Source organism: Panthera uncia, chromosome A2 (assembly GCF_023721935.1).
Source record: "Panthera uncia isolate 11264 chromosome A2, Puncia_PCG_1.0, whole genome shotgun sequence".
NCBI classification, from domain to species: domain Eukaryota; kingdom Metazoa; phylum Chordata; class Mammalia; order Carnivora; family Felidae; genus Panthera; species Panthera uncia.
In genome coordinates, this window is record NC_064816.1 from 14,984,411 (window position 1) to 15,011,019 (window position 26,609).

Consider the following 26,609-nt stretch of genomic DNA (forward strand, 5'->3'; position numbering starts at 1 on the left):
TCCCTTGTATTTCTTTTCATGTATGTTCTAAAGCTATTTTCTTTGTGGTTACCACAGAGATCACATATAATATCCCAAGGTTATAACATTCTAGTTTAAAATTTTTTTAACATTTATTTATTATTGAGAGACAAAGAGAGACAGAGCATGAGCAGGGGAGGGGCAGAGAGAGAGGGAGACACAGAATCCGAAGCAGGCTCCAGGCTCTGAACCGTCAGCACAGAGCCCGACGCAGGGCTTGAACTCACGAACCGCGAGATCATGACCTGAGCCGAAGTCGGACGCTTAACCGACTGAGCCACCCAGGTGCCCTCATTCTAGTTTAAATTTATACCAGTTCGACATCAACAACACACAAAACCCCGCTCTTTTACGGCTCTGTCCTCACCCCGTTTGGTGGCTAGTGTCACAGAATTACATCTTTATGCATGTGTGCTAAGGGGAGTGGGTGGGGCACGGGTAGCTGCTACTGTGCCAAGAGCTAAAAATGACCAAAGTTAACTGCAATTGATCATCCAAGCCTTCCCCTGACCATTGCAGGGCCTTCAGTAGACTCCAGAGTTCTGGAATAGTTAGGTCAGACAGATTCTGTCGGTACAATTGTTGCCTGGATAGGGAGAGAGATTTCTAGTGCTTTCCATGCTACTCTCTTCCCAGACTCTCAGTGGTGTTTTCTTTTATAAAAACTTCTTTCTGGAGAGTGGAACCTACACTAATTGAGGCCCTTCTTGCTAAGGACATCTCTAATACAAGAGACAATTTTGCTTTCCCTTTTCATTAAAAATCTGTACCTAGATAAAATTTCCAATCTGATCCCAAATCCATTGTGGATGGTCACACGAAACTCTTTATATTGTCTCCACCATCACCCACAGCCCCCCTGTTGGCATTTATCCTCGGAAGAATGAAGTTCTGTTGTGCTCATTTCATGCAAATTATCACCGGCAGAAGAGAGAAGGAAGATTTCCAGATAGAGAGACCCACAAGATAACCCCAGAGTCGTTAGACACAGGAGCAGATGTACAGGGCGTGCTTGACTCATACTCAAGGTTGCATAAGTAAGATTTCAAAATTAATATTACTCTGAAGTCCTCAACCTAGGGTATAGGGTTCCTGGCTGGAAAAGAAGAACTGTATCACTGTTGTGTGTGGGTTTTTTTTTTTTTCTTAAAATTTTTAACATTACTTGCCCGTGTTTCTCCGCCTTCTTTTTTGCAGGAAACATTATTTCCTTCTTCTGCACACCAAGTTTCTACCTCCAGATCTCTTTGGTTCAGTTGCTGGGAAGCCTGACGCTCCAGGGCCACTTGGGAGAAGCCATCCACTGGTGAGTTGTGGGTGCTTTTTTTTTTTTTTTCATTATTTTATAAGTCACAGGCTGAAAGCATCCCGACGCTGGAGATGTAGGGATGGGAGCACCCTGAGGGCTGCATAGCCCAGGCTCCTGGGGGATCGTCTTCATGGAGGAAAGGGTGGAGGGTGGTGTATGCACCAGGATCATTGGAGAGGCTCTGATAGCAGTGAACAAGTTCAGAGTAGGCTGAGACCCCCCCCCCCCAACGGGGCTCAGGTGAGAGGACAGCACGCTGAAGAAGACAGGAGAGTAAGGATGCTCAGGCTATTGCCCCTCACTCTGCCCTCCCCAGCCTCCAAGGGCTTGAAAGAACTGGAACTTTCTATCCCAAATACTACCCGCCCCCATATTCCATATATGTGATGGTCCAGGCCCTGAACCACAATGGGCCCCTTGCCTCAATTCAGGACAGCCACGGAGGCTGAAGTGAGGAACCTCTTTTTCTGAGAGGCGGCTTTTTACTGATTCAGGATGTGTCCTGCCACTTGAAAGCGGCACCTTGCTAAGTGTCTGCTGTGCTAGGAGCTAGGTGTGTTGGAGTGACTGGGGAGAGGCAGTGTGGGAAGAGGCGGCTGGTAGTTGAGAAGCCAGTGCAGGTAAACAAAGCGGAGGGGAGGCAAGGTGGAAGCGGTCAGAGCAACCGACTTCCTCGCGCTCCATCCTCTCCCCCCACCAACCCCCGTTCTGAACCACCAGAGGGTCTGGGTTGTGCATTTCTGACTACAGATTTCCTGTGTGCTGCTGAAGCCCAGCCTTTGAGAACCATGGGTCTACTGCACACTTTCCTACCCAGATGAGGAGGCTAACCCTGTGGTTGGTTACAGAATAGCCCAGAGGGTGTGTTGCAGTTAAGGGGCTGTGTGCAAGGACCCCCCTATCAGGTCTCCCGCTGCATTACCTGGGAGGCTAGTCCACAGTGGGGCATCGCGTTTCTCGGTAGCTTGCAGCCTGCTAGTTTTCTGTCATTCATTTGCCGAAATGGTATTTCTTCAGCAGCCTCTGGGTGCCAGCTCAGGCTCTGGGGCACCAAGATCTCTCTTTGCAAGGCGAATCCCTAAGCCCTCATGGCGTTTATTTTCTAGTAAAGTGTGTGTGTGTGTGTGTGTGTGTGTGTGCGCGTATGCGCATGAGTGGGGCATGCTCATGTGGGTGAGTGTGTGGGCTTTAAATCCAAATGCCATAGAAGTTCTGTTCAAGGCATGCAAGGATACCTAGAAAATTGTTACCGGTTCTGCATCCGTCTCTGCGCTCCCAGCCTGGGAATAGAAGCTCCTGGGGTCTTTTTGTAACTGAAGAGCCCCGCGTTCAACATCCAGTTCAGCTATCACTTGTCTTGTGAATCTGGGGAAGTCGTTTAACTCATCCGTGCCCGAATTTCGAATTTCTGCACCGTAAAGATGTGTGAACACGTGCTCACAAAATTATTGCCAAGAGTAAATTAATTAACGCGGGCAAAGCACGTAGCACAGCACCTGGAGCTCCAGGAGCCCTCAGTTTAACGATCCCAGGTGTCCTCCTTGTGGTGGATACGTTGTTTTTCTTCCCAAGCTGGATTAAAGGTTTTATTTAGTTGCTGCAGATTTCCAAGAATCTGGCTTGGTGAAATGCAAAACCTAGGAGAAGTATCGATCACAAGAGAAACTGAAGAATAAGGGCGTGCACAAAGAGAAAAACCAATTCCCAGCCACTACCAGGAAAAAGAATCGACTTTCTTGAGACTATTGATGTTAGATGTCAGACTCAGTATAAAGACTTTCACGCAGTCTCTCAATGAACATTTCTTGGTGCCTCCTGTAGCCAGAGGCTACCCTAAGAGCTGGGGACAGGAACATGAGCTGGACCTCAGGGAGCACACGATGGAAGATGGTGTGATAAGGGCCTGTCGAGAGGCAAGCACGGTTTTATGAGACGCTCTCGAGTGATTGAGAGGGGAGGCGGGTTTGGCCTCACAGAGAAGGGGAATCGGAGCAGCTGGCGGATGGCTGGGAGCTCACGACTCTAGGCTAGGACATTGCCTTTGAGGTCCCGCCACATACAAATCGTGGGGCTGCTGGCGGTTTTCAGCAGAGGAGCACCCGATCTCCCAGCGCGGTGCTGGGCAAGACGGGTGGAAACGGAGCGTGGTCAGGAGCAAGCCGCGTGCAAGGCGAGACGACGGCAACGATGAGGCGAGCAGCGTCCGAGGCCAGGCGGTAGGGGCTGGCAGGGGGGCCAGACCCGGAGGTGTTTACGAGGTGAAGGTCACTAGACGCGACAGAGGTCGCACAGAGCCCGTCCCTGCTCCGGGCGCTGCGCTCGGTCCTCCTCTTCGCTCACCTCTGCGGCCACTCAGCAGAGCTAGCGTTTTATACATTAAGAAACTGCGAATTGAGGAAGTAGTTAGCCCCAAATACCACAACTCGTAAGTCGTTGGAAGCAGGATTTGAACCTGGGTCTGTTGGTTCCTGAGGCCTGCTCCCAGGCTTCTGAAGACGAGGGACCCGGGACAATGCCCACTCCCGCTTCCTGGACAGTCAAGGATAGTAGCCAAGATAAGGAGCCCACCAGCTGAAGGACGCTTCCGGGGGTGTTGGGTTCGGGGTGGGTTGAATGTGAGGTACCTGTGTGATGCCCACTTTGCTCACTGCTGTATCTCCACTACCTAGAATGCAGCATGGCTCGCAGTAGGTGCTCAATAAATGCTGGTCAAATGAGTGAGTTCTTACATGCAGGAGGCAGTAGGAAACTCAACTGAGAGGTAGGGGTTGAAAGTTGAGACCAGTAGCCAGAGCATTGGCATTCGGGGGGCCTAAAACCTTGTAATTACACCACACGACTCAGCAAGAACTTTGGGGTGAGAATAAAGAGAACGGGTAACGAGGCGGCAGCCAAGGATCGTGCCCGGGGATTCTCGCAGTGTAGACGGGGGAAGGAGACACCAACGAAGAAAATGAATAAGAAGGTGCGAGACAGGTACTAACCTCCCGGAAGCCAGGCGAGTTTGTGTTTTTTTCCCAAATGTTTAGTAATTTTGAGAGAGGGAGGGAGGGGCAGGGAGAGGGAGAGAGAGAGAGAGAGAGAGAGAGAGAGAATCCCAAGCAGGCTCTGTGCCATCAGCACAGAGCCCGAGGTGGGGCTTGACCTCACAAACTGAGATCATGACCTGAGCTGAAATCAACAGTAAGATGCTCAACCGTCTGAGCCCCCCAGGAGCCCGCAAAATGAGTTTTAAATGGAAGAACCTAACAGACGGGTCTGATGCTCAACGAGGATAAAGCTGAAGGAGAGCCAGGCATTGAGCAGTGGGATTGTCACTGCAATCTTGCAGGAGAAGCTTTGGCAGGGTGACGGAGGCAGAGGGTGGACAGGGGTGTCAGCGAGAACGCTCTCGGCTTTCCAGCCACATAACATGGAACGCACCGTAGCTTACAAACAAGGCTTTATTTATTTTTTTCAGAGGATGGGCTGTTCAAGGCCAGGGCTTACGACTTGGTGATGCTGGGACTCTGCCTCGTTTTGCTCCGTCCTCTGAGTCTTTTGTTCAGGGTCCCAAGCACCAGGCCCTCACAAGACAAGCTGCAGAGGCAGAAGGGGACAGGGGGGCCAGGGCTTCTGCTGCTTCTCTCCCGTCAGAGGAGAGCATTACCAGGGACCCCCTGGCAGGGTCCCCTTCCACAGTGCCATCCAGGAGTGGGTCACGGGCCTGCGCGGCCCGGCAGAGGAGGTAGGAAAAAAAGCAAGTATGCAGCGAGGGGAACTTTGTAATAAGAGTCGGGCTTTCTGGGAAGGCCCGGGGTGTCGAGAAACGGCCGGAGGGTCGACAAGCGGTATCTGCTGGAAGGAGTAAAGGGAAGTGATCGCCGGGCGCATGCGAGCTTTCAAGGAGATGGCCGTGAAAGGAAGGCGAACGCTGGGCCGGGGCTGAAGGGGAGCGGGGACATTTTTAATATCGGGGACGGCGGCCGATACGCGGTGTGTGATCATTTCGTCCTCTGATTACAGGGCGGAGGAAGATGGGCGACAACGACACGCTTGCCCTGTTCAGCTACCCCATGCTGTCCACACCCCAGTCTCTGTTCACCACCAGCAACCAGGGGGGCAACGAGGAACCCACCACCAATTACGACTATGATTACAGCGCACCGTGCCAGAAAACCGACGTGAGGCAGAACGCGGTCCGGCTCCTGCCTCCGCTCTACTCACTCGTGTTCATTTCTGGCTTCGTGGGCAACCTACTGGTCGTCCTCATCCTCATCAACTGCAAAAAGCTGAGGGGCATGACTGACGTCTACCTGCTCAACCTGGCCATCTCCGACCTGCTCTTCCTTTTCACCCTCCCCTTCTGGGCCCACTATGCCGCCAACGGGTGGGTCTTCGGGGATGTGATGTGTAAGACGGTCACCGGGCTCTATCACGTCGGTTACTTTGGCGGAAACTTCTTCATCATCCTCCTGACCGTCGATAGGTACCTGGCTATCGTCCACGCTGTGTTCGCTTTAAAGGCCAGGACGGTCACCTTTGGGGCGGTGACAAGCGCGGTCACCTGGGCGGCGGCCGTGGTCGCCTCTCTGCCGGGGTGCGTCTTTAACAAATTGCAGTGGGAAGACTCTTTTTACTCCTGCCGCCCTTCTTTCTCACCAGGATGGAAGACTTTCCACGCAGTCACGAGGAGCGTCTTGGGCCTGGTCCTGCCCCTGCTCGTCATGATCATCTGCTACTCTGCCATCCTCAGGACCCTGTTCCGGTGTCGGAACGAGAAGAAGAAGCACAGGGCCGTGAAGCTCATTTTCGTGATCATGATCGTTTACTTTCTCTTCTGGGCCCCCAACAACATCGTCCTCCTGCTGAGCACCTTCCCGGAATCCTTTAACGTGAGTGACTGCCAGAGCACCAGTCAGCTGGACCAAGCCATGCAGGTGACGGAGACCCTGGGAATGACGCACTGTTGCATCAACCCCATCATCTACGCCTTCGTCGGGGAGAAGTTCAGAAGGCATCTCTCCCTGTTCTTCCGAAAGCACATCGCCAAGCATCTCTGCAAACAGTGCCCGGTCTTCTACGGGGAGACCGCGGATCGAGTGAGTTCCACATACACGCCTTCCACAGGCGAGCAGGAGGTGTCTGCGGGCTTGTAAACGAGTAACAGTTTGCCTCCGACCGTCAAGGGGGGGGAACGGAAAACTGCGTGTGATAAAAGGCTTCGGGGGTCCATTGGAGAAGGGAGGCCCGTGAGCCTCTCAGGCAAGTGCCCACGGGAAGCTCAGGATCAGACGCACCAAGACAGACTTCGTCCCTCCCTGTGCGGCCAACGGGCGCTCAGGGAATGTTCCAGAACAACTGTGGGTGCAGACCGTGACTCTCCAAAGAGCTCCTCCCCAGTTCCTGGGAAACGCCACATCTGGAGAATGCCTATGCCCCTCTTCCAGCCTTCACCTGCGCCTCACTCGCCCCGCAGTGCTCTCTCTCTGGTCAGGGGCCCAGCTGGAGGCAGGGAGGGGGCTGAGCAGGCACAGGGGGATGGCGTGTGGGGTCCCGGCCGTGCCAGGAGGAGGGAGCTGCGGGCATGGCTGAGCCTGGGTGAGGAGGAAGGTTTCAGCAGCACTGTCCCCAGCCCCGCCTGGAAGCCCCCCCACCCCCACCCCCGGGTCCCAGAGCCTGGGAACCATAACAACTCTCGGAGAGCTTACTTTGGGTCCAATCATCCTCTCCGGTGCAAGCACGGGACACATTTTTGCTTCCTTGTGATTTATCTGCGATAACCACGCACCCTACACCTGAAATCTAGCAAACCCCATGCCCCGTTGTTCACACGCGTCTCACGTGCCACCTCCCCCGATGTAAAAATGTAAGAACGTTCTTGGTTAATAAAATACACGTAATCTATAATGAGATGAAAAAATAAGAGCCCTCGTCGGGTCGTAACCAGGGAAAGGCGGGCGGTAGGGGAGGGGGGTGCAGGTAGTGATGACAGGAAGGAGTGAAGGCTTAGTTCCTGCATCAGGAGCTCAGGAGGGTGTGTGAGGCCACTGCCCCAGCAGTGTTTTCCAGAATCGGAGAGCAGGAAGGCCAGGAAAGAGGCATCAGAACCCATCGAGGCCTCATGTCTTTGGATCTTGCTGCCTGTCCCTGCTTCCTGCTGCCCTAGCCCCTTCTGCCGCCCTCCCCCAGGCCTCATCGCATCACTGGTGCCCAGAGGATTGCCCGGCCCCCAGGAGAGTTAGCCGTGGGGAGTAGAAAACGGTGCACCCAGAACTCCTCAGTGGGCCCACGAGATAGGGAGCGACAGGTGTGGGCCCCGGGGTGTGTTGCCGGGACAGAGAAGGGGCCCGGCAGACGTGACAGACACCCTGCCTTGGACGTCACAGGTGGCCTGTGACCATCAGGGTCTAACCCACCAGGCAGGGTGGAAGACTCTAGAAGGGCTGGGGAAAAGCGTTTTTGCAAACTACCTTCCAGCGCCTCATTTTTGGATACAGGCGTAGAGTTCAGATACGTAAAAAAAATAAATAAAACTCATCGTCGTCATCATCACCCTCGAGTAAAAATAGAAGTAAACCTAAAACTACAACTTGTAAATGGGGCAAAGCGTCATTTGAAGAGTTGCTCTTAGGTCAAGTCTGAAAATACCGTATTAGTCACCGAAATCTGGCTTTGAGCTTAAAATGTCGGAGCGCGGGCTGCTGGGAACACTACCAGTGCAGCATAAATAGTGTCGATCAGGGAGTCGGGTCTGTGATCCACGGGCTGCCTAGTGATTGGTGTCTAACTAGTATCATGGGGATCACAGCACCTACTCCACAACTGCCTTCCCAGCTGTGTCTTTATTCTCCCGGACTCACTGCCACACATCTCTTTTGTGTCCTCGCGCAGCCCAGGACATCAGGGGTTTGATGCTGTTTGGATGCTTCGGTGTTTTGTAGGTATCCTTATTGAGGCTCAGACTGTCCGGTTTGGATTGGGAGCTCCTATATCGCACGGAGCCCTAATCGAACGTTGAAACCCAATTTGTAAAGGAGGGACGTTGGGTCACTTAAGGAAGCAAAGACTTTTATCTCGGCGGAACCAAGTGAAAAATAGCCATGCAGGTACCCAGTGCATTTCGGATCTGGTGCAAGCAGGAAACACGGGGCTTCTGGAACCTGGCAACCCGGGAGCTGGAAGTTGCTCTGTTTCTACTTGCCTGCTTCACAGCCAGAGAAGGCTCCGGAAAGAAGCGTGTGTGTTTGGAGAGGGGAGTGCATGCTTGGCCTTCAGGTATTTGTATCATCTGAATGAATGCATGAAATTTTGTTTTGGTGATGAGATGGAAATATTGGGGTTTTTAAAGCTATGATTTGGAAAATGAATCAATGCTCGCACTATATTGTTTTTTAAAAATATATATATATATCTGGGCGGGGGGGGCGCCTGGTTGGCTCAGTTGGCTAAGTGTCTGAATTTGACTCAGGTCATGATTTCAAGATTCGTGAGTTTGCCCCCCCCCCCCATAGGTCTCTGGGCTGACAGCACGGAGCCTGGAGCCTGCTTCTGATTCTGTGTCTCTCTCTCTCTCTCTCTGCCCCTCCCCTGCTCACTCTCTTTCTCTCTCTCTCTCTCTCTCTCTCAAAAATAAACATTTAAAAAAATTTTTTGAAAATCTGATTAGCAACCCCCCATTTTCTCCTCTCCTCAGCCTCTAGCAACCACCCCATCCACGATTCCGACCATTTTAGACACCCCGTAGAAGGAGAATCGTGGAACATTCATCCTCCTACGACTGGCTTCTTTCACCCAGCATAACGTCCCCAAGGTTCACCCATGTTGCCGCACAAGGCAGGACATCCTTCTCTGTAAGGTTGAGGAATATTCCACTGCATGTATATGATGCATTTTCTCTATACGTCTACCAAAGTGCCCCAAATTCCAGTTATACAAGGTGTCAAATTCCAAACATCTGCTTTCCAACATTCTCCCTGTAGATAGAATGATGTATGATACACTTAAAAATCTTGCAGGGGGGTAGAAGGCGTGTGAAGTGTTCTAACCACAATAATAATAATGATAAACCTTAGATTGTCTTATTTTTCGCTTTTCACTCCTTCCCCTGTGCGATTACACATTCTCGTCCTCGCCGTGTGACTGACAGTGTGCCCTGCAGGTGTCCCCCCCCCCCCCCCCTCCCCAGGAGGCTCGGCCGCCGAAGAGTGAGCGGAGGGACATCTGCTTCAGCCACACAGAGGGGTAGAGTGGTTGGGCCGAGCCCCTGACTCCCCCTGCTCAGCCATCAGAAGTTGCGTCCCGGGCCACACCAGGCACTGTGGCGAGCCAGCAGGAAGACGCAGAGAACACGGCCAGAGCCCAGGCACACGGCAGCCACGCGTCACAGGGGCAAGCGGTCCGTGCTCGCTGTTTGAAGCCACCGGGCCGCGGGGGCTGTTTGCCAAGAAGCACAAAATTAGCGAATTAGTACATACGGTACATGGTGGCTTTCTAAATAAAATTTGGAAAAGTATCTGTTTGTGGTTCCATCCTGGAATTCAGGGTGACAAGCATGCCTGGGGATCCGTCACGCGCCCGTCTGGGGCAGGTCCATAAGGACGATGTGTCAATTCCCACGTACTCAGACCTCCAAGTGCAGGGACGGGGGGTGGGGGGTGGGGGGTGGGGGCGTGGAGGGGTGGAGGATGGAGTGTTTGCAAATCAGCAGGCACAGTGCAGAGTACGGAGATAGAGGTCGATGTGAAATCATCCGAGAGCCCAGAGGAGAGGGTAGCTAACTCGATGAAAGCCCTACATCATAGCGGTAATAGCTACAGTGGGATTTTAGTGCCACCAGGGAAAGTGCCACGTAAAAGCTGTCAACCCTCTCCATTCTAGAAGCGGAAACCCTGTCTTTATCCCGAGGAGAACACTTGAGTGGGCGGTTTGAGTCAAGCAGACGTCAGGGAAGATCATCATTCCCAGGGATGGGTGTCTTAAGACTTCTGGTGGGGTTGGGGGCTTGGCAGAGCCCCTCCTCCCCCCTGCTGTCATCCGCGATGCGCGATGCTCAAAGCAGCTGGCCCTGCCGCCTCCTGGGAGTGAGCCACCCGGACCCCCTCCTTCCACTTTGCCTTTTTCTCATTATCCGGGTTTCCCTAACAAATGGAAGATTTGCCAGGGCTTCAGGGAAGCTTCAGGGAAGATTAGCCAGCAGCACAAAGGCCACCAGAGGTCACCAAGAAGCAGCTTGTCGTGAGGGAAGAGGCATCCGGGCTGGTGAGCGGACCTCCCGTGAATTGGGGGGAGGGCTGGCCCTGGGTACGGTGAGTGATTGCGGTCGGCGAACTCTTTGGACATGGTCACTTCGGCACTATGTTTGGAACTTGACCCAGGGGTGTCTCACATCCTCGAGCCCTCCTTGCTGCCTCACTGCCCCGTGTCCCACCTCGGCTCTCCAGTCCCCTCCTCACCTGCCCGGCTGGCCGGCTGCCCGGGGGATGCCCCACCCAGAAAGGAGGTGCTGGCCCCCCATTCCTCGCACGATTCTCTCAGACCCCCACACACCCTTGGCTTTGAGGACAGGAGCCCCCCTCTCACCTCCCCACCAATCCCACCCTTTTCTACAAGCCTTTCCTGCCCAGATGTGTCTCCTCATAGGACTGGGGTGGGAGGAGTTGACACGACAACTGGGGGCACAGTTGCGAGCCCCCGAGGGAGACGGGTAACCCGGGCGTCAGTGGTTTCCTTAGAACTGGAGGGTACGTAACACCTCCCTGCCCTCAGCCTCGGGCTGCAACCGCCTGTTCTAGGGCAACAGGAAAAGTCCTACATGATATCCTGTTTTGCGTAGACCTCAACACAGAGGTTCAGGTGTCATCCGATCCGCCAAAGTCACCCTGGGCCTCTCACAGCCCTTAATCGGTGCATTGCTCTGCATTCGCCGCTCCCCCCCCCCCCGCCCCCGCCATCCCGGGAAGGGCCTGGACCACAGAGACGTTAGGCTAGAGAGGGCAGCGTGATGACCCCCAGCCCCACTCACCGCGTCGTGTGTCTGAGGCAGAAGGTGAAGCGGTGCTGGGAGTCACGGGCCATTGCTAAGGCATCATTGCTAAGGCACACAGGTGACAAAATGTCAGTAAGGAGGGATTCTTCCTGTTTCTTTGAGGACCATGGGGATTCTCTGGATTTCTTGGGGAAGGTGGCTTTGGGGACACTGGGAGTGTCCTCCTTGGTGGGAGTCACAGAGCACTGACAACAGACACTGGAAACGGGCTGTTATAGTGCGGACCGATGGAAGGAGCCGGAATGTCTGATAGCAAGGCTCTAGCAAGTCTGGTTATGGCATTCCGTCGAACAAGAGAAGCCAGACGTGACAGAGGGTAGCGTCTACGATTCCACGTATATGGACTTAAAGGAGAGGCACATGAGGATCCCCGGTGACAGAAGTCAGAGTGGCCCTTACCTCTGGGCACGGCGCAAGGTGACCTTCTGGGGTGATGGGACAATTCCCTATCACCTCGATCGGCGAGGGGGAAGGTGGTTATGTGGGTGTGTGCATATCGAAACTTCCCCAAGCTGTGCACCTAGGATCGGTACACTTTGCTGCATCTAAATTATACTGCCATAAAAACAAACGAGTAATTAATAAATAAATAAATCCACCATAAAAATAACAATGGAAGAGTCACATAGAGGGAGCGTTTTTTTTTTTTAATAACCCGATGAAAGGCCTATACTGTGATCTCTAGCAAAAAAAGAAAAAAGAAAAGAAGAGAAGAGAAAGAAACAAAACAGAGAGAGAAGCATGTACAACTGGTATATGTGTGGGAAAATGAACCAAAAGGTATACGTGGGAAAAAGTCTGGATTGAGACACATCCCGTGTTTAAAAGGATTGTGTTGAGGGGCACCTGGGTGGCTCAGTTAGCTAACCATCTGGCTCTGAGTCAGGTCAGGATCTCAGGGCTCGTGAGTTCAAGCCCCGCATGGGGCTCTGTGCTGACATCTCAGAGCCTGGAGCCTGCTTGGGATTCTGTGGCCCCCTCTCTCTCTGCCACCTCTCCACGTGACCTCTGCCTGTGTCAAAAATGAACATTAAAAAAAAAAAAAAAAAAGGACTGTTTTGAGATTGTAAGCCTATGTCTGATTTTTTCCCTTACTCTCTGTTGTTCTGTTTTCCCTAACTTCATACATTAGACAGACTGAAATGTTCCCTTGGTTCTACACTGCAGAAGTACCCAGGGGTCCTCACTTGCTTGTGACTCCCTGGGATGAACTCCATCCTGAGAGATGGCCAGAATCCACCCCTGGACCCAGAAACCCGAGAGGCATAAACAAGACACCTACTAAGCTGTGCCTCCCCGTCTCAGCCCATATATGCATCATCACCCCGCTTTCCCTCCAGTGCGTGTTGTCCAAACCGGCATGGCCACACGGTCACCTAGAGTACCGAAGGGGGGAGCTGCCTTCGGAACCCCCGGGGATCGGGGATCGCGGGCATCACTTGACAGATGAGGAAGTGGAAGGGCAGAGGGGAATCTCTTGCTAAAGGCAGCGCAGTCCGGGACTCCAAACCTGCTCCACACTGCCCCCTGGGGGCAAGCCTGCCGTCACATCCTCAGCCGCCCTGACGCCGGACACGCGGAACACAGGGCAAAGCCCCAGCCCTGGTGGTGAAAACGAAAGCCAGCCAGGGGCACATGCAGAAATGTAACATCGTTCGGCAGCATCTGAGAGCTCCACGCGTCCACACAGCACCAGCAAAGACAAAGCTGGTCTCAGAAGACCCAAAACTATGCTCCCCGTTTTCTGCGAAATTGTATATCCATTCATTTGCTACCCGTTTTGTGAACCCACATTTTTGCAAAGTATACAGCACACGTAAGTAGCCCACAGAGGGCTGATATCTGGGAAACACTCTGCCCTTGTTATATCCTTTGATCTTGACCACAGACCTATCGAATAGATTTGTGTGTTGGGTTGGTTGGTGTGTGTGTGTGTGTGTGTGTGTGTGTGTGTTGCCCCGTGTTTAAGGACACGAAAACCAAGGCTTGGAGGAGTTTCAGAAACTTGTTCAGAGGCAAGTAGTTAAAGGCTGATGCCGGGACGTAACCCTGGAGCAGGTCTGCAGGGTCCAGGTCCTACGCGTTCCCTCTTGAGTTACGCGCACGGGATGAACTCGGAGATTTTGTTCCCGATTTGCTCTCCCGGTTATGATGACCAGTGCTGGGCTCTGTTGTAACACAAGCGTACACCCTGGATGGGTGGTTGGTTGCTGCTTGGCTATTTCTGTAGCTTTTCTGCCTTCCCCCAGCCATCATTTCCTCCTGTTCTCCAACTGCCAGTCATTAACTTCTCTCTTTCAGCTTCCAGTTTGCTGATACTACCCTCCTCTAGGCAAGGACCCCAGGGAACCAATTTTGTTAACCATTTACAAAATAAACTCTCCCTAGGAAAGGATCACGGAATGAGTAGCTAGGGGGTTGATGTTTATCGAGTGTATATTATGTGCCAAATTCTGGATGCGGGTGCCTCATGAGCCCCTCCCCACAAACCCATGAGGCAACCCATTATTCAGCCCATCCCACAGAAGAGAAAGCTGAGGGTTGGGCCGGGCTTCAAGCTCAGGCAGGCTGGCAGCGGAGGCCACCTGCTTAGCCCTGCATTATGCTGCGCCCCCCAGGTTTGGGGTCTCCTCCGCCTTTTCTCAGGCCACACAAGCCAACGCTTCTGATTCTGTCGTGGACAAAAACGGAAGACCCCAGAGGGCGCTCTTGAGGCTCAGGCTGGCTCCCCCTCGGTGTTTTCAGCTCTGCCATCAACAGTTGAGGTTTTTAGGTAAGTAACCAACCACCAAGAAAGCTCCATGTGCCTACAGGTGGTATTGTCCTAGAATCCTGAACCTGACCCTATTCTTTGGTCAGTTCCTGCTCACTTTATGTGGGAAATTTCTCATCACTACAGATAGACTTTGTTTGGAGAGAGGATCTCTGCTGCCTGTGTATCTGGCATGGTGCAGGCGCTCACGAACACCAGCCGGTTTGGAGGGCTGCAAAATAGCGACCGGGTAGAGGAAATTTGTAACGACGTGCCCCACGATATATCCGACCCCAAGGAAGATGGGCAATGTGTTTTGCTCACATGACAGCCTACAGTTAAAGCTCTTTAGGGGCACCTGGGTGGCTCAGTCGGTTAAGCGTCCGACTTCAGCTCAGGTCATGATCTCGCAGTTCATGAGTTCAAGCCCCGCGTCAGGCTCTGAGCTGATAGCTCAGAGCCTGGAGCCTGCTTCGGATTCTGTGTCTCCTTCTCTCTCTGCCCCTCCCCGCTTGTGCTCTGACCAATTGTTTTTGTCTGCAGAGAAAAATAGTACTGGGGCCTGAGGTATGGGTGTGGGCTGGGCTGGGCGCAGGGGATGGGGGGGACAGTGGCTAAAGGGGACCATGGGCTTCACGTGAAGCATCCCCTATCAATTTCAAGTTGGTTTCCGTGGCTTTCATTGCAGGCAAGTCTTAAGAGAATCAGAATCTCAACTGTTCAGCCTCACCATTGATAAGCCCTGTGGTCTTATACAAATAAATCATTGGCCTCTGAAGCAGCAATTTCTTTGGGCAGAAAGAGGAGGTTTGACCCGATAAATGTGAATGTTTTTCTAGCGCTAATATCCCTCAGTCCTTCTATTTTCTAACAGACTCTGTGTAGTTGCATGAGCAGAAAACAAAAGAAAATAGTGTCGTCAGGGAAGCCCACAAATAAACTTTCAGGCCAGAAATCTAGTCTCTGACCTATTTTAAGTTCAATTAAAAAGAAAAGGAAAGAAGAAGAAGAACTGTTTGATTTTTTTTTTTTTTTTGGCCCTGAAATGTACTTATTCATTAAAACTCCGCCTTCCCCTTTCAGTAGAAACCATGCATTTCCTACTTTTATGCTGCCTATATGTTTGATTTGCACAACTCAGCTAGCCAGAGCAGCTGAGACATCCGTTCCCCTACAAGAACCCTCCTGGTAAGTCATCCCTCAGCCACTCTGTCTGTTAGTTAGCTCGGCTTCTGTGATGAGTAAAAAGCTTTACAGGAAACCCTAGAAGACTGGACACACACCAGATGCTCATAGAGCTAGCTTAAAACATAATCTTCGAGAGGAGAAAAGAGTTAGAATTTAGAATCAGTTTCAGACTGTGATAACATCAAAGATACAAAACATGATTGTGAATGAAAGATTGTTGTAAAGGGAGCAATATTTGAAAGAAAGAAAGAAAGAAAGAAAGAAAGAAAGAAAGAGAGAGAAAGAAAGAAAGAAAGAAAGAAAGAAAGAAAGAAAGAAAAAGGAAGGAAGGAAAAAGAAAGAAAAGAAGGAAGGAAGGAAGGAAGAAACTTCACCTTTCAAAAGAAATCTTTTCAGACAGATGATTCTTGGCCAAAATCTTGGCAGAATGATCTTCTGGTAAGAACTGAAACTGACCAGGCAGGATGCCCTGTGAATGTATGTCCAAGACGAGTTGTATCTAAGTCCAGTTTTTCGTTTGTTTGTTTTTCTCAGAAAAGAGGGAAGGGTAAAAATTGTCCGAGTTCATATTGGACTACAAATATCGAATAAACTTTCCCTTTACTATACCAGCTCTACAGCGCATTTCGTGTCCTTTAATGTATGGTTCTTGCTCTGGCTCAGAATTTAAGGTGAAATTTTCTGTATGTGTCTCCTTGCTACCTAACCCGAGGGACAGGAAGCATGAAACCCATGAGGATTTGTTAAAGAAACTTCTACCAGGAAGTGGAACCGAAATAGACCAGGCTAGCCAGCGGGTCATGGAGGGGCTGAGCAAACCCAGAATATGCATGGTGGCACCTGAGATGTTTTCTACCTGGATTGCTTGGGTATGTGCGGGAGCTCTTAATCATAGCAATTCGGGAACTGTAAACATGAACTTGAGACTACACGTGAGAATGGCAGCCTGGACTTTATAGCTGGCTACTGGCTGCTATGACCCTCTCGGGGGACTTGGGCAGCGGCCCGTTTCATCCGGACCGCATCGAGGTGCCAGGCTGACGATACCACACTCCACTTCCCTCACCAAGAAGCGAGAGACTAGGTAGCTGCTGGATGAGAGTGCAGGCTGCCTGCCTTCAAAATCATCTGCTTTCTAGCTGTGTGTCGTTGGGCAAGTTACTCATCCTCTCTGTGCCTTGAGTTCTAATCTGCAAAATGGGGACGATAACATGACCTGACTCATAGGGTGACCGTGAGGATTAATTGAATGAATGGGTGTGAAGTTGTTGGCCCACAGGGTGCCCTTGGGAACCGTCCATGGTTAGCAACACACACTCTGGGGGACGCTCTGTATAAGCTCACCCCAGGGAAGGCAGCTGCAGCAGAGACGGTAAGACAGTGTTAGACAGCGCCTGAGTCAGTTTCTTGACGTTGTTAAGCTTCATTCGTCCCACGTGGCTACAGAGCGCCAGGTTTTATTGGGTCAGACGATGCTTTTGTGAACCGCCCCCCCCCCCAAGAGTCACGGTCTCTGTCCAGTGAGCAGAGGTGATAGCGATCCTTCCTTTTCCTGAAAAAGTTCTTTCTTTTTCCTTTCCTTTCCTTCCTTTCTTTCTTTCTTTCTTTCCTTCCTTCTTTCTTTCTTTCTTTCTTTCTTTCTTTCTTTCGGCCAAACAAGGGAGCTCCGTTAAATGTAGAAACCTATGTACCAATGTTGAAAAGCCTGTTCGTGGATAAGATGGTTTGCACCCATGGCGGACCACCACCAAGTACATTCTGGGGTATCATAGACGATCACTTTTTCTTTATTCACAGCGTCGAGCAAAATGGATTACCAAGCAACGAGCCCCTACTATGACATTGAATATGAGCTGTCGGAGCCCTGCCAGAAAACCGACGTGAGGCAAATCGCAGCCAGGCTCCTGCCTCCGCTCTACTCACTCGTGTTCATTTGCGGCTTCGTGGGCAACCTACTGGTCGTCCTCATCCTCATCAACTGCAAAAAGCTGACGGGCATGACTGACGTCTACCTGCTCAACCTGGCCACCTCCGACCTGCTCTTCCTTTTCACCCTCCCCTTCTGGGCCCACTATGCCGCCAACGGGTGGGTCTTCGGGGATGTGATGTGTAAGACGGTCACCGGGCTCTATCACGTCGGTTACTTTGGCGGAAACTTCTTCATCATCCTCCTGACCGTCGATAGGTACCTGGCTATCGTCCACGCTGTGTTCGCTTTAAAGGCCAGGACGGTCACCTTTGGGGCGGTGACAAGCGCGGTCACCTGGACGGCGGCCGTGGTCGCCTCTCTGCCGGGGTGTATCTTCAGCAGATCCCAAAAAGAGGGTTCTCGTTTTACGTGCAGCCCTCATTTTCCATCCAATCAGTATCATTTCTGGAAGAACTTCCAGACACTGAAGATGACCATCTTGGGCCTGGTCCTGCCCCTGCTCGTCATGATCATCTGCTACTCCGCCATCCTCAGGACCCTGTTCCGGTGTCGGAACGAGAAGAAGAAGCACAGGGCCGTGAAGCTCATTTTCGTGATCGTGATCGGTTACTTTCTCTTCTGGGCCCCCAACAACATCGTCCTCCTGCTGAGCACCTTCCCGGAATCCTTTGGCCTCAATCACTGCAGTAGCTCCAACAGACTGGACCAAGCCATGCAGGTGACGGAGACCCTGGGAATGACGCACTGTTGCATCAACCCCATCATCTACGCCTTCGTCGGGGAGAAGTTCAGAAGCTACCTCTTGGTGTTTTTCCAAAAACACATCGCCAGGCGCTTCTGCAAACATTGTCCTGTCTTCCAGGGAAAGGCCCCCGACAGAGTGAGCTCCGTTTACACCCGATCCACCGGAGAGCAGGAAATCTCTGTCGGCTTGTGACCTGGACCAGGTGTTTGTACACAGCCTAGGGGCGGGAGTGACCCTTTTAAAAGGGAAGTTACTGTCATAGAGGGCCTAAGAGTCATCCGTGCACTTGGCATCTATCCCACCTTTTAAGCCCGTCACGTCTGGAAAGCCGAATCAATATATGTTGATGACATAGCAAACCCCCTCACCTCCCCTCCACGCACAACAACTTATTGGCAAACTCTTCCTTTGCTGCAAAAATTTCGTTATAAAAAAAAAAAATCCCGAGAACTGCTAATTCTTGAGTTTGGTGACCCAAACAGGAATAACAAAACCAATCAAGATGCATATTGTACGGTTTCTGATCTGCTCGAGGTAACAGGTGCAGGTTGTAAGTGCGCTGAAAGCAGGTGCTTGTGGGTGATCTGTTAAGAAACGAGCTCTTCCAAGAGCGATCTCCCCTCCAGGGTGTGGTTGGTAAGTTCCACAGGCGATCAGGACCGGGTGAGAGCTGCGAAGGCTTCTTCAGGGAGAAGGGGAGAGGGGAAGAAGGTTAGCTCCAGGCCTGCAGGCCCCGCACATGCGCGGGGCGGCTCTGCGGTGGGGGGTTGGCACTGGCTGGGGAAAGGCAAGGCGAGCCCGGACCATAGGGAGCGTGCACAGCACCGCTTGTCAAAGCCAGAGCGGAGCGGGGGGATCCCCGGCCACTGTCGCCGAAAGCTCGTTGCGCGGCCGAACGATGGCCTAGAAAGGTGAGCCTTTAGGTCGGGTGAGGCGAGGAGGCTTTCCATGTAGGTCCAGGCACCAGGGATGGTGACACCCTCGCAGCACGCAAGGTGAGAGTCAACAGAACTTGGGGTGGATTGGGGTTGGAGGTGAGGGGCCGTGGGGAGGCAGAGGGAACCTCTAGGCTTCACGCACGAGGACTGGAGATGCCCTTAAGGAAACCTCAGGCATGGAAAGGGGCCAAGGCTTGCATCGAAACCAGGAGGGGCCGGTGGAAGAGGAAGCCTCTGGTTTTGCCAGCTTGAACACAGCCTTCCGTAGACAGAACCTGGGCTCCCTAGCGGTGGCCGCTCCTGCCTTTGGAGTTGTCCTTCCCAACCCAGCTCCAACCAGGGGCCGTCTCCAGGGGGCTTGGAAACACTAGGTTTAGGAAATGCGGGGAGTCTGAGGCCTGGGAACACGTTTACATCAGCTATGACATCCAGGGGCCGACTGTGTAGTTAATGAACATCCAGGACTTTTATAAGCATTAAGCAAAGAAGCCCCAGAGCGGGGGAGGGAAGCCGGGATGACTCAGTTTCTGCCCGCCCAGGACACACCACTGCCTCCCTAAGCGTTGTCTTCCGGAGTTAACTCGCAGTGGGCAGAGGGGAGAAGGGACAGATTCATTTGGAAACAGGCCGCCTCCAGCTGACTCAGCTCCGAGAAGCACCATTTTACGGAACTCGGTGTTTCAGGCTGAGTGTGGTGGCTTGAGACTCTCCTTCCAGACGCCTTCTCCCGACACACCCCCGAACACTAAGGGATATATTCCTCTCAAAGAGAGGGTCATGATTTCGTGTTTGGCCGTTGCTCCTTGTACTTTTTTGTACCTGCCCGAGATGGTTTGGAACCCGGGAGGAGCTAAGACCGTTGGGGAGAGATTAGGTGAGGCGACATCAACGCAGTGAGACCCCCTCACAGGATGAAGGTATCTGAATAGTAAGAGGTGCTACTGATGTTTCTCAGCTCTGAAATATGACCTTGAGAGCGCGGGTGTCGACGGGGAGCAACCGGAAGTGCTCTCGAGGTCGTTTCAAGGGCACAAGTATCCTATGACCTAGCCTCTGGGTCAACTCAAAGGCACTCTGATATCTTTGGGTGTAGTATACGTATCATGTATGATGTGATACGGCTCATGTATATAGAAAGTTACAAATCGCTTGGAAGAAAACCCTTGCCCAGTAAAAAAATCGCCCTGTAAAATAACTGACTTGATTCCTATTCTTTCTGTCAAGCGCACATTTAGAGAATAGCGTTCAAAACTGCAAAAGCCGGGCGCCTGGGTGGCTCCGTCGGTTAAGTGTCCAACTTCGGCTCAGGTCATGATCTTGCAGTTCGTGGGTTTGAGCCCCACACCGGGCTCTGTGCTGGCAGCTCAAAGCCTGGAGCCTGCTTCCGGATTCTGTGTCTCCTTCTCTCTCTCTCTGCCCTTCCCCCACTCCTGATCAGTCTCTCTCTCAAAATTCAATAAACATTTTTAAAAATTTAAAAAACAGGGGCGCCTGGGTGGCGCAGTCGGTTGAGCGTCCAACTTCAGCCAGGTCACGATCTCGCGGTCCGTGAGTTCGAGCCCCGCGTCGGGCTCTGGGCTGATGGCTCGGAGCCTGGAGCCTGTTTCCGATTCTGTGTCTCCCTCTCTCTCTGCCCCTCCCCTGTTCATGCTCTGTCTCTCTCTGTCCCAAAAATAAATAAAAAACGTTGAAAAAAAAATTTAAAAAACAAACAAACAAACAAACAAAGCAAAACAAAACCGTGAAAGGATTTTGTTAAGTCACTGTTTTGGAAAACTCCGTACGTACACGCACAGAGAGCTATACTCCTTTTGAAATATTTTTTAAAAGTTGCCCCCCTTCCTGGGTCAAATTGCCAGAATACTTTGTCTGAAGATGCTGCCTTTAAGGGTGGCATTTCTGAGCAACAGACACTGAAAACTTTCCAGTTTCTAATCTAATTCTACTACTGGAGCAAAAGAATTGACACATTTAAAAAAGAAAAAAAGAAAATCGATGTATGTGTAAGCCCACGCCAGTTGTCTATGTTTGAAAATGAGGAAGGCCTAGTGGCTCCTGGGTGGCTCAGTCGGTTAAGTATCTGACCCTTGATTTTGGCTCAGGTCATGATCTCGTGGTTCATGGGTTCAAGCCCTGAGTCGGGTCCTGTGCTGATGGTGTGGAGCCTGCTGGGGATTCTCTCTTTCTCTCTCTCTCTTCTCTCTCTCTGCCCCTCCCCTGCTCACATGTGCACATGTGCATGCTCTCTCTCTCTCTCTTAAAATAACTAAACTCAAAAAAAAAAAAATTACAACAAGAAAATGAAGAAGACATACGATGTCACAGTCTGGTCCTTGCTCTGTAATCCCAAACTTCAGACACATGACACGCGAGGACCTGGCTGCTATAAAGGTCGCTTTTCTTTCATTTCAAATCCCTTCTAAAAACTTGCCTGTAATTGCAGTGATGACCATGGATTTGTCCTTGACGTTTGGCTTTCTGTGCACGTGTCTCTTATCCCCAGAGAGAACAGGTGCTCCGGGAAGAGGCGACTGGTCCAGGTGGCATTTACAGCCTGGGGCAGGCTGGTCTTGAGACCAGGTAGGTCACGGTCCTACTTGGACATCCGGGGAATGAGCAGACGGCAAGGGCAGCTGGAGCCAGTTTTAGGACAGCTTTTCCTTAACAACCGGAAAGACTGCCTTCCACCTCCTTCAACAGGAGGCGTGACCCAAGGAAGGGAGGGAGGGGACTGAGTCGGAGTAGAGGAAGGGTCCGGGGCACAGTTCCATCCACCCCACGCCCCTCACTTCGTGGGCCCTCCTGGGCCCACCCCTCCTCTGCCCCAGTCCTTAGATTGACAAACAGGCTTGAACTCATCGTGACGTTCAGGTTCTGACTCCACTCATCACATCCTGGGTGAAGACACCTGCTCCCCGGCCCAGGGGCGTCTGTCATGGAGGGAGTTACGTATGGGCCACGGATAAAGTCCAAGTAAAGTGAACGCCCAGAGCGAGGAGGGAAAATGTGCAAATTCAGACATTAGGATTCCGTTCACACGTGCATCCCAAGGTTCCAAATACCTCCAGCTAAAAGGCTACCAGTCTCGCCACTGTTGTGATTAAATCAGGTCACTGCTTTCCTATCCAAGGGAAGGACAGACTCCTCAACAGGAACATCGGAGTCTCATTGTTGACTTTCTGATGAAGGCACAGGAGATGTGGAGATGTGAGCAAGGGGCGTGGCCGTGAACTACCTGACTGCTCTCCTTCATAGCTTGTTCGCACCCCCCTGCTTAACCTGAGGGCGTGGAGAGCTCCCACACCCTGAGATGCTGCCGCTTCAGGGAGGAAACAGAGTTCTTTTGCTTTTAAGTAAAACTCACTATGAAAGTCTTGCTTGGTATTTTCCTGAAACACAGTCAAACTTGAATATTTCTGTAGATAGATGTTGCGACGGTGCCATATTTTCTTTTCTTTTCTTTTTCTTTTTAGATACAGAGACAGCGAGAGTGAGCACATATGGGGAGGGGCAGAGGGAGAGAGGATCTTAAGCAGGCCCTATGCCCAGTGCAGAGCTCAACGCTGGGGCTTGATCCCACGACCCTGGGATCATGACTTGAGCCGAAATCATGAGTCGGACGCTCAACTGATTTGAGCCAGCCGGGCGCGCCGTGCCTTAGGTTTTTTTCTACAAGCGTTTTTTCCAAGGCTTACTTATTTTTGGCTTCATATTGTCACTACTTTAATTTGATCATAAGTTCTGTGGCATTGTGGTTCCGTCATGTTTCAGGAACTTGGTTGAGTTTCTTTTTCTTACGATGGTAACTCGTGTTTTAAACGCTTGAAAGTCTTTTCAAAGGAACCAACGGAAAGGCCTTCCAGGCCATTGAGAATCTTGGGCTATACTGCCTCCCTGTGGTCACCTTGGTATCCAACAAGGGCATCCCGCAGCCAGCCTTGACTCGGGTGGTTATACATTCGGCTGGTTCATGTTGGTCTCTGCTGCTACCATTCCTGTTGTGGACAAGAGGTGGTTCCACAGCAGCTCAGGGTAGATAATGCTCGACTCACTGACCAGGAAAAGGAGCGCCAGTGGAGGACACAAGTCGATGCCTGCGGTGAACTGAAGGTCCCAGCTCTCTCGGGCCAAACTCTGCGGATCCCTGAACCCACAGCCTTGCCACAAAGTCACAAACTGTTTTGTGACAAAGCGTTTTTCGCCATCCAACGCCACGAGCCCGTCTCGCGTGACTCCCATGTGTATCCAGCAATGGCTGCGGGTACCTAGTATTCGAAGTGATCCAATACGGTTGCGGTGTGGGTGGATTTCTTCTTTATTCACACTTCCCTTTCTCTATTACTGTGTTCCCCTCACTTCGATTCCTCTTAATGGTATCGCATCGTCTGAAAACAGGAAGGTTGCTGAGGACCAGTTAGCCCGACCCCTCACTTTATGGAAGAAGAGCGGAGCCCGCCCCCAGTGCCAGACGCACTGACACAATAGGCGTGTGACATAACAGGCCTGGCCTCAGTTTTCACAGGCTCCCCCCATTGCACCTGCCAGCCAGCGATGCGCCATTGAGGAGAGCAGGTGGGAGCCGTTCTAACTCCCCTGACAGCCGGCACCCACGTCGATGAGGGAGAGCGGGATCCGGAATTCGTGGGGACCATGCTTACGGCCGCTGGCTTAATCTTAGCTGCTCCTTGGAGTTACCTGGGGGAGTTGGACAAATAGTGATACCCAGCCCCACCCGCAGCACTCCGATTTGATGGGTCTGCAGAAGCTCGGAGTTCTAGGAAGCTCTAAGCGCAGCCAACTTCGGAAACCACTGCTTACAGCCCATCAAACCGAGCCTGCTGGATGCGGGCTGCTGTCTGAGGAAGAATCCTGCCGGCCTAGAAGTGGGTGGCACACAGGCCAGGAAGGGTCCGGATTCGACTCCTCGATCGTCCCAGCAGAACATTAACTGCGTCTTCCCACAAGCTGGTCTTTAAAGCATATGCATCTAGCTTTAGTTGGCAACGTAAAATATCTAAACGTATATCTACTTTCGGATTATGTTTTAACCCGTCCCTTCCAAGTGAAGAGTAAATAAAGATGGGGTGTCTGTTGCCCACACGGAGCTTGGTGGCTTCAAATTCAAGACAGAAGAAGTCTCTCGGGTAGAAAAGGTCTGTTTGCGATGTGTTACAAATGAATATTGGTATTGTTTATGTTGGCAAAAGAGTTCTCTCCCCACCCCTCCCCACCCCATTTCCTTGTGCCTCCGGGAGCCATCCCTTCAACTGCGTCCAGTAAAGCATTATCCCTGAAGACCTGGAAAACTCTGGAAGTCTGTGTGAGCCCTGGGTAAGGCGACGATAATCCTGCAGAGAAAGCAACAAGTCAGCCTCAAAACAGCAACGGCCTGTATTCACCCTAGAATTCCTGTGCTTTGGTTTATTTCCACTCGCTAATATTCCTCAAAAACCCCTTTTAAGAAAATTGTGATTTTTTTTTAAATATTTATTTCTATTTGGAAGAGCATCAGCGGGGGAGGGGCAGAGAGAGGGGGCCAGAGGATCCAAAACGGGCTCCGCGCTGACAGTCTGACAGCAGTGAGACTTGCGTGGGGGCTCGAACTCACACACCACGAGATCATGACTTGAGCCAAACTCAGACACTCAACCGACTGAGCCACCCAGCTGCCCCAGACAATTATGATTTTTTTTCCAACAGATCATCAAATCGGGACTCTCTGTTGATTGATTATCTCACTCCTTCCAAAGGGTGGAAAGTGGAGCCTGGTGGACAAAAGAGTGGGGAGTTCAAAGTCAGACTGATTTGAGGTCCAGCCTTGAGGCTGTAGGAGCTTGGGGAGGTGACTCAGAGTCCCTCTGTGGACCTCAGAGTCCTTTCCTGTCATTCTGGATACTATTCACGTCTATTAACATCTGAAAGTTATGTCGGTATATAGTATCTAGACCAGCCCTGACCAGAAGGACGCTCTGTAACGACGGAGATGACTCCAGACTGGTGCAAAACGTGCCTAATGTGACTACGGGACTGGATTTTTCCTTTCATTTCATTTTAAAACATTCAATGCATCTATGAACGGACAAGGCTAAGTCTGGCATACAGTAAGTATCCAAGAAGCATCTTGGACTCTGGGATCAGGGATTCCTAGGCAAGTTGTAATGCTTCTAGCCTCCGTTTCCTCATCTGTGATATGGGGCCGATAACAATACCTACTACCTCATACGTTGGTACGGAGGATTTAATGAGAAATCGCACATTGGTTTAAGGCAGTGCCTGGCACGCGGAAGTTCTTGGAACCGTTAGCTACTTTCCTAATAGTGGCTATTTCTTCTTCAAATTGGAATTGCACTCCCCGAAAGAAGGCTCCTCAGCGTGGTGGGCAACGCAGCTCACTTTCTGCAGCGGAATGGAACCCCCCGCGGACCCGAGGGGGCTCTCGGGCATGAACTCAAACACCGTGGATTTACGGCAATGGATGGAAAGGGTCTCCCAACTTGGTGGCGTCGTGTTCAATACGTCCGAACTTGTGTAGTGCGTTTGGAAAGGCTTTGGGTGGGGGTGGGGGGTGGGGGGGATTAACCTGAGAACGTAATTCTGGCCGGATGTCGGCCCTGCAGCTCTAAGCAAACTGGGAAATGAGGGAGGCAGGCCAACTCCCCACCCCCTCCCTCTGGGATTCCGACAGAGGCAGCAAGGTGGGAACACAGTTCTCATGTGCATTGACTGTGGGCAGCCCATTCATTCATTCATTCATTCAGTGAACATTCGTGGAGGGCCTGTGCAAGACACGGGGCATGGGGTAAGGGAGCTTGCCCATGGGGTAAGTGGAGGCACTGTGTGGTTGAGTGAGAGCTGCATAGAAGCACCGTAGGTAGAGGCTACGAGAAGGCACAACTATGCCAGCGAAAAGAGGCAAAACGGGGCAAGGCACCATCCAGGTGCCTAAAACGGCACAGCCTTGTGAGTGAGACAGACAGACGGACAGTCAGTGCGTCCTCTGACCATTCCGTAAAGAAAGCCTGGCTACAATTGTCTCTCGGTTCCGTGCCTCCTTAAATAGCTTACGCTGAACAGAATGTTCTTGTCTCTGATTGTCCCGGCACCCGCTGCCCTTTGGGGGGGGGGGGTCATCGAGGGGTGGGGAGAGGACCTGTCTACACACCGAGACACCAGCCTCCTTGGGTTCCTGGGGCTGGTTTTGTAGTTTCCCTGTCTCCGCGTTTGCTTTCAGTTTGTTTGTACCACAGGAAATAAGTGGAACGTCTCCTTCCCACCCCTGCTTCTGCCTGCTAGGTCGTCTGCCCTGGAGGCAATAATTACCAGTCTCTTATCTTTTGGGAGGTACTTCCTGCGCATCTAACCAAAATCACATCTATCCCCTTATCTCCTGTGTTTCCACAAATCACAAATGCTCGTAGTATTCTTTACCGCACCTTGGTTTTTTCCACTTTACGATCTTGGGCAGACTTCTTAAGCGCTCCGTGCCTCATTTTGCCCGTCTGTGGAATGGGGATAATGATACCAACCTCACTGATTGTTCCAAGGAGGAGATGAGTTAATAGGCTAATTGGCACATGACAACCACCCAGTGAATTTTGGCTATTAGTATTTCGTATGGTTTGCCAGGCAGATTTTATTTTCATGCAAGTGAACTTATTTTTCGTAATGTCTATTTATTTATTTTGCGCGCGAGGGAGCA

The 26,609-nt window shown here is 51.6% G+C and overlaps 2 protein-coding genes across 3 annotated transcripts; both read left to right on the top strand.

Annotated features, from left to right (window-relative positions):
- Positions 1-971: 971 nt before the first annotated feature.
- On the top strand, positions 972-8,912 carry CCR2 (C-C motif chemokine receptor 2). 2 transcript variants are annotated; one of them, XM_049640332.1, is made up of 3 exons: positions 972-1,058; positions 1,219-1,327; positions 5,336-8,912. In XM_049640332.1, exon 3 carries the CDS (start codon positions 5,347-5,349, stop codon positions 6,466-6,468), a length of 1,122 nt encoding a protein of 373 aa, XP_049496289.1. In that variant the 5' UTR covers positions 972-1,058; positions 1,219-1,327; positions 5,336-5,346; the 3' UTR covers positions 6,469-8,912. The 2 variants fall into 2 exon arrangements, with proteins under 2 accessions (XP_049496289.1, XP_049496290.1); XM_049640333.1 differs by lacking the exon at positions 972-1,058 and having other exon boundaries at positions 1,096-1,327.
- A 6,196-nt stretch (positions 8,913-15,108) lies between these two features.
- Positions 15,109-18,787, top strand: LOC125929295 (C-C chemokine receptor type 5-like). The gene is made up of 2 exons (XM_049640334.1): positions 15,109-15,297; positions 17,095-18,787. Exon 2 carries the CDS (start codon positions 17,106-17,108, stop codon positions 18,162-18,164), a length of 1,059 nt encoding a protein of 352 aa, XP_049496291.1. The 5' UTR covers positions 15,109-15,297; positions 17,095-17,105; the 3' UTR covers positions 18,165-18,787.
- The last annotated feature ends 7,822 nt before the right edge of the window (positions 18,788-26,609 follow it).

What these genes read in the sequence shown, in the direction of transcription:
- LOC125929295 (XM_049640334.1), top strand. Translation starts at nt 17,106, where the DNA reads ATGGATTACCAAGCAACGAGCCCCTACTATGACATTGAATATGAGCTG.
- CCR2 (XM_049640332.1), top strand. Translation starts at nt 5,347, where the DNA reads ATGGGCGACAACGACACGCTTGCCCTGTTCAGCTACCCCATGCTGTCC.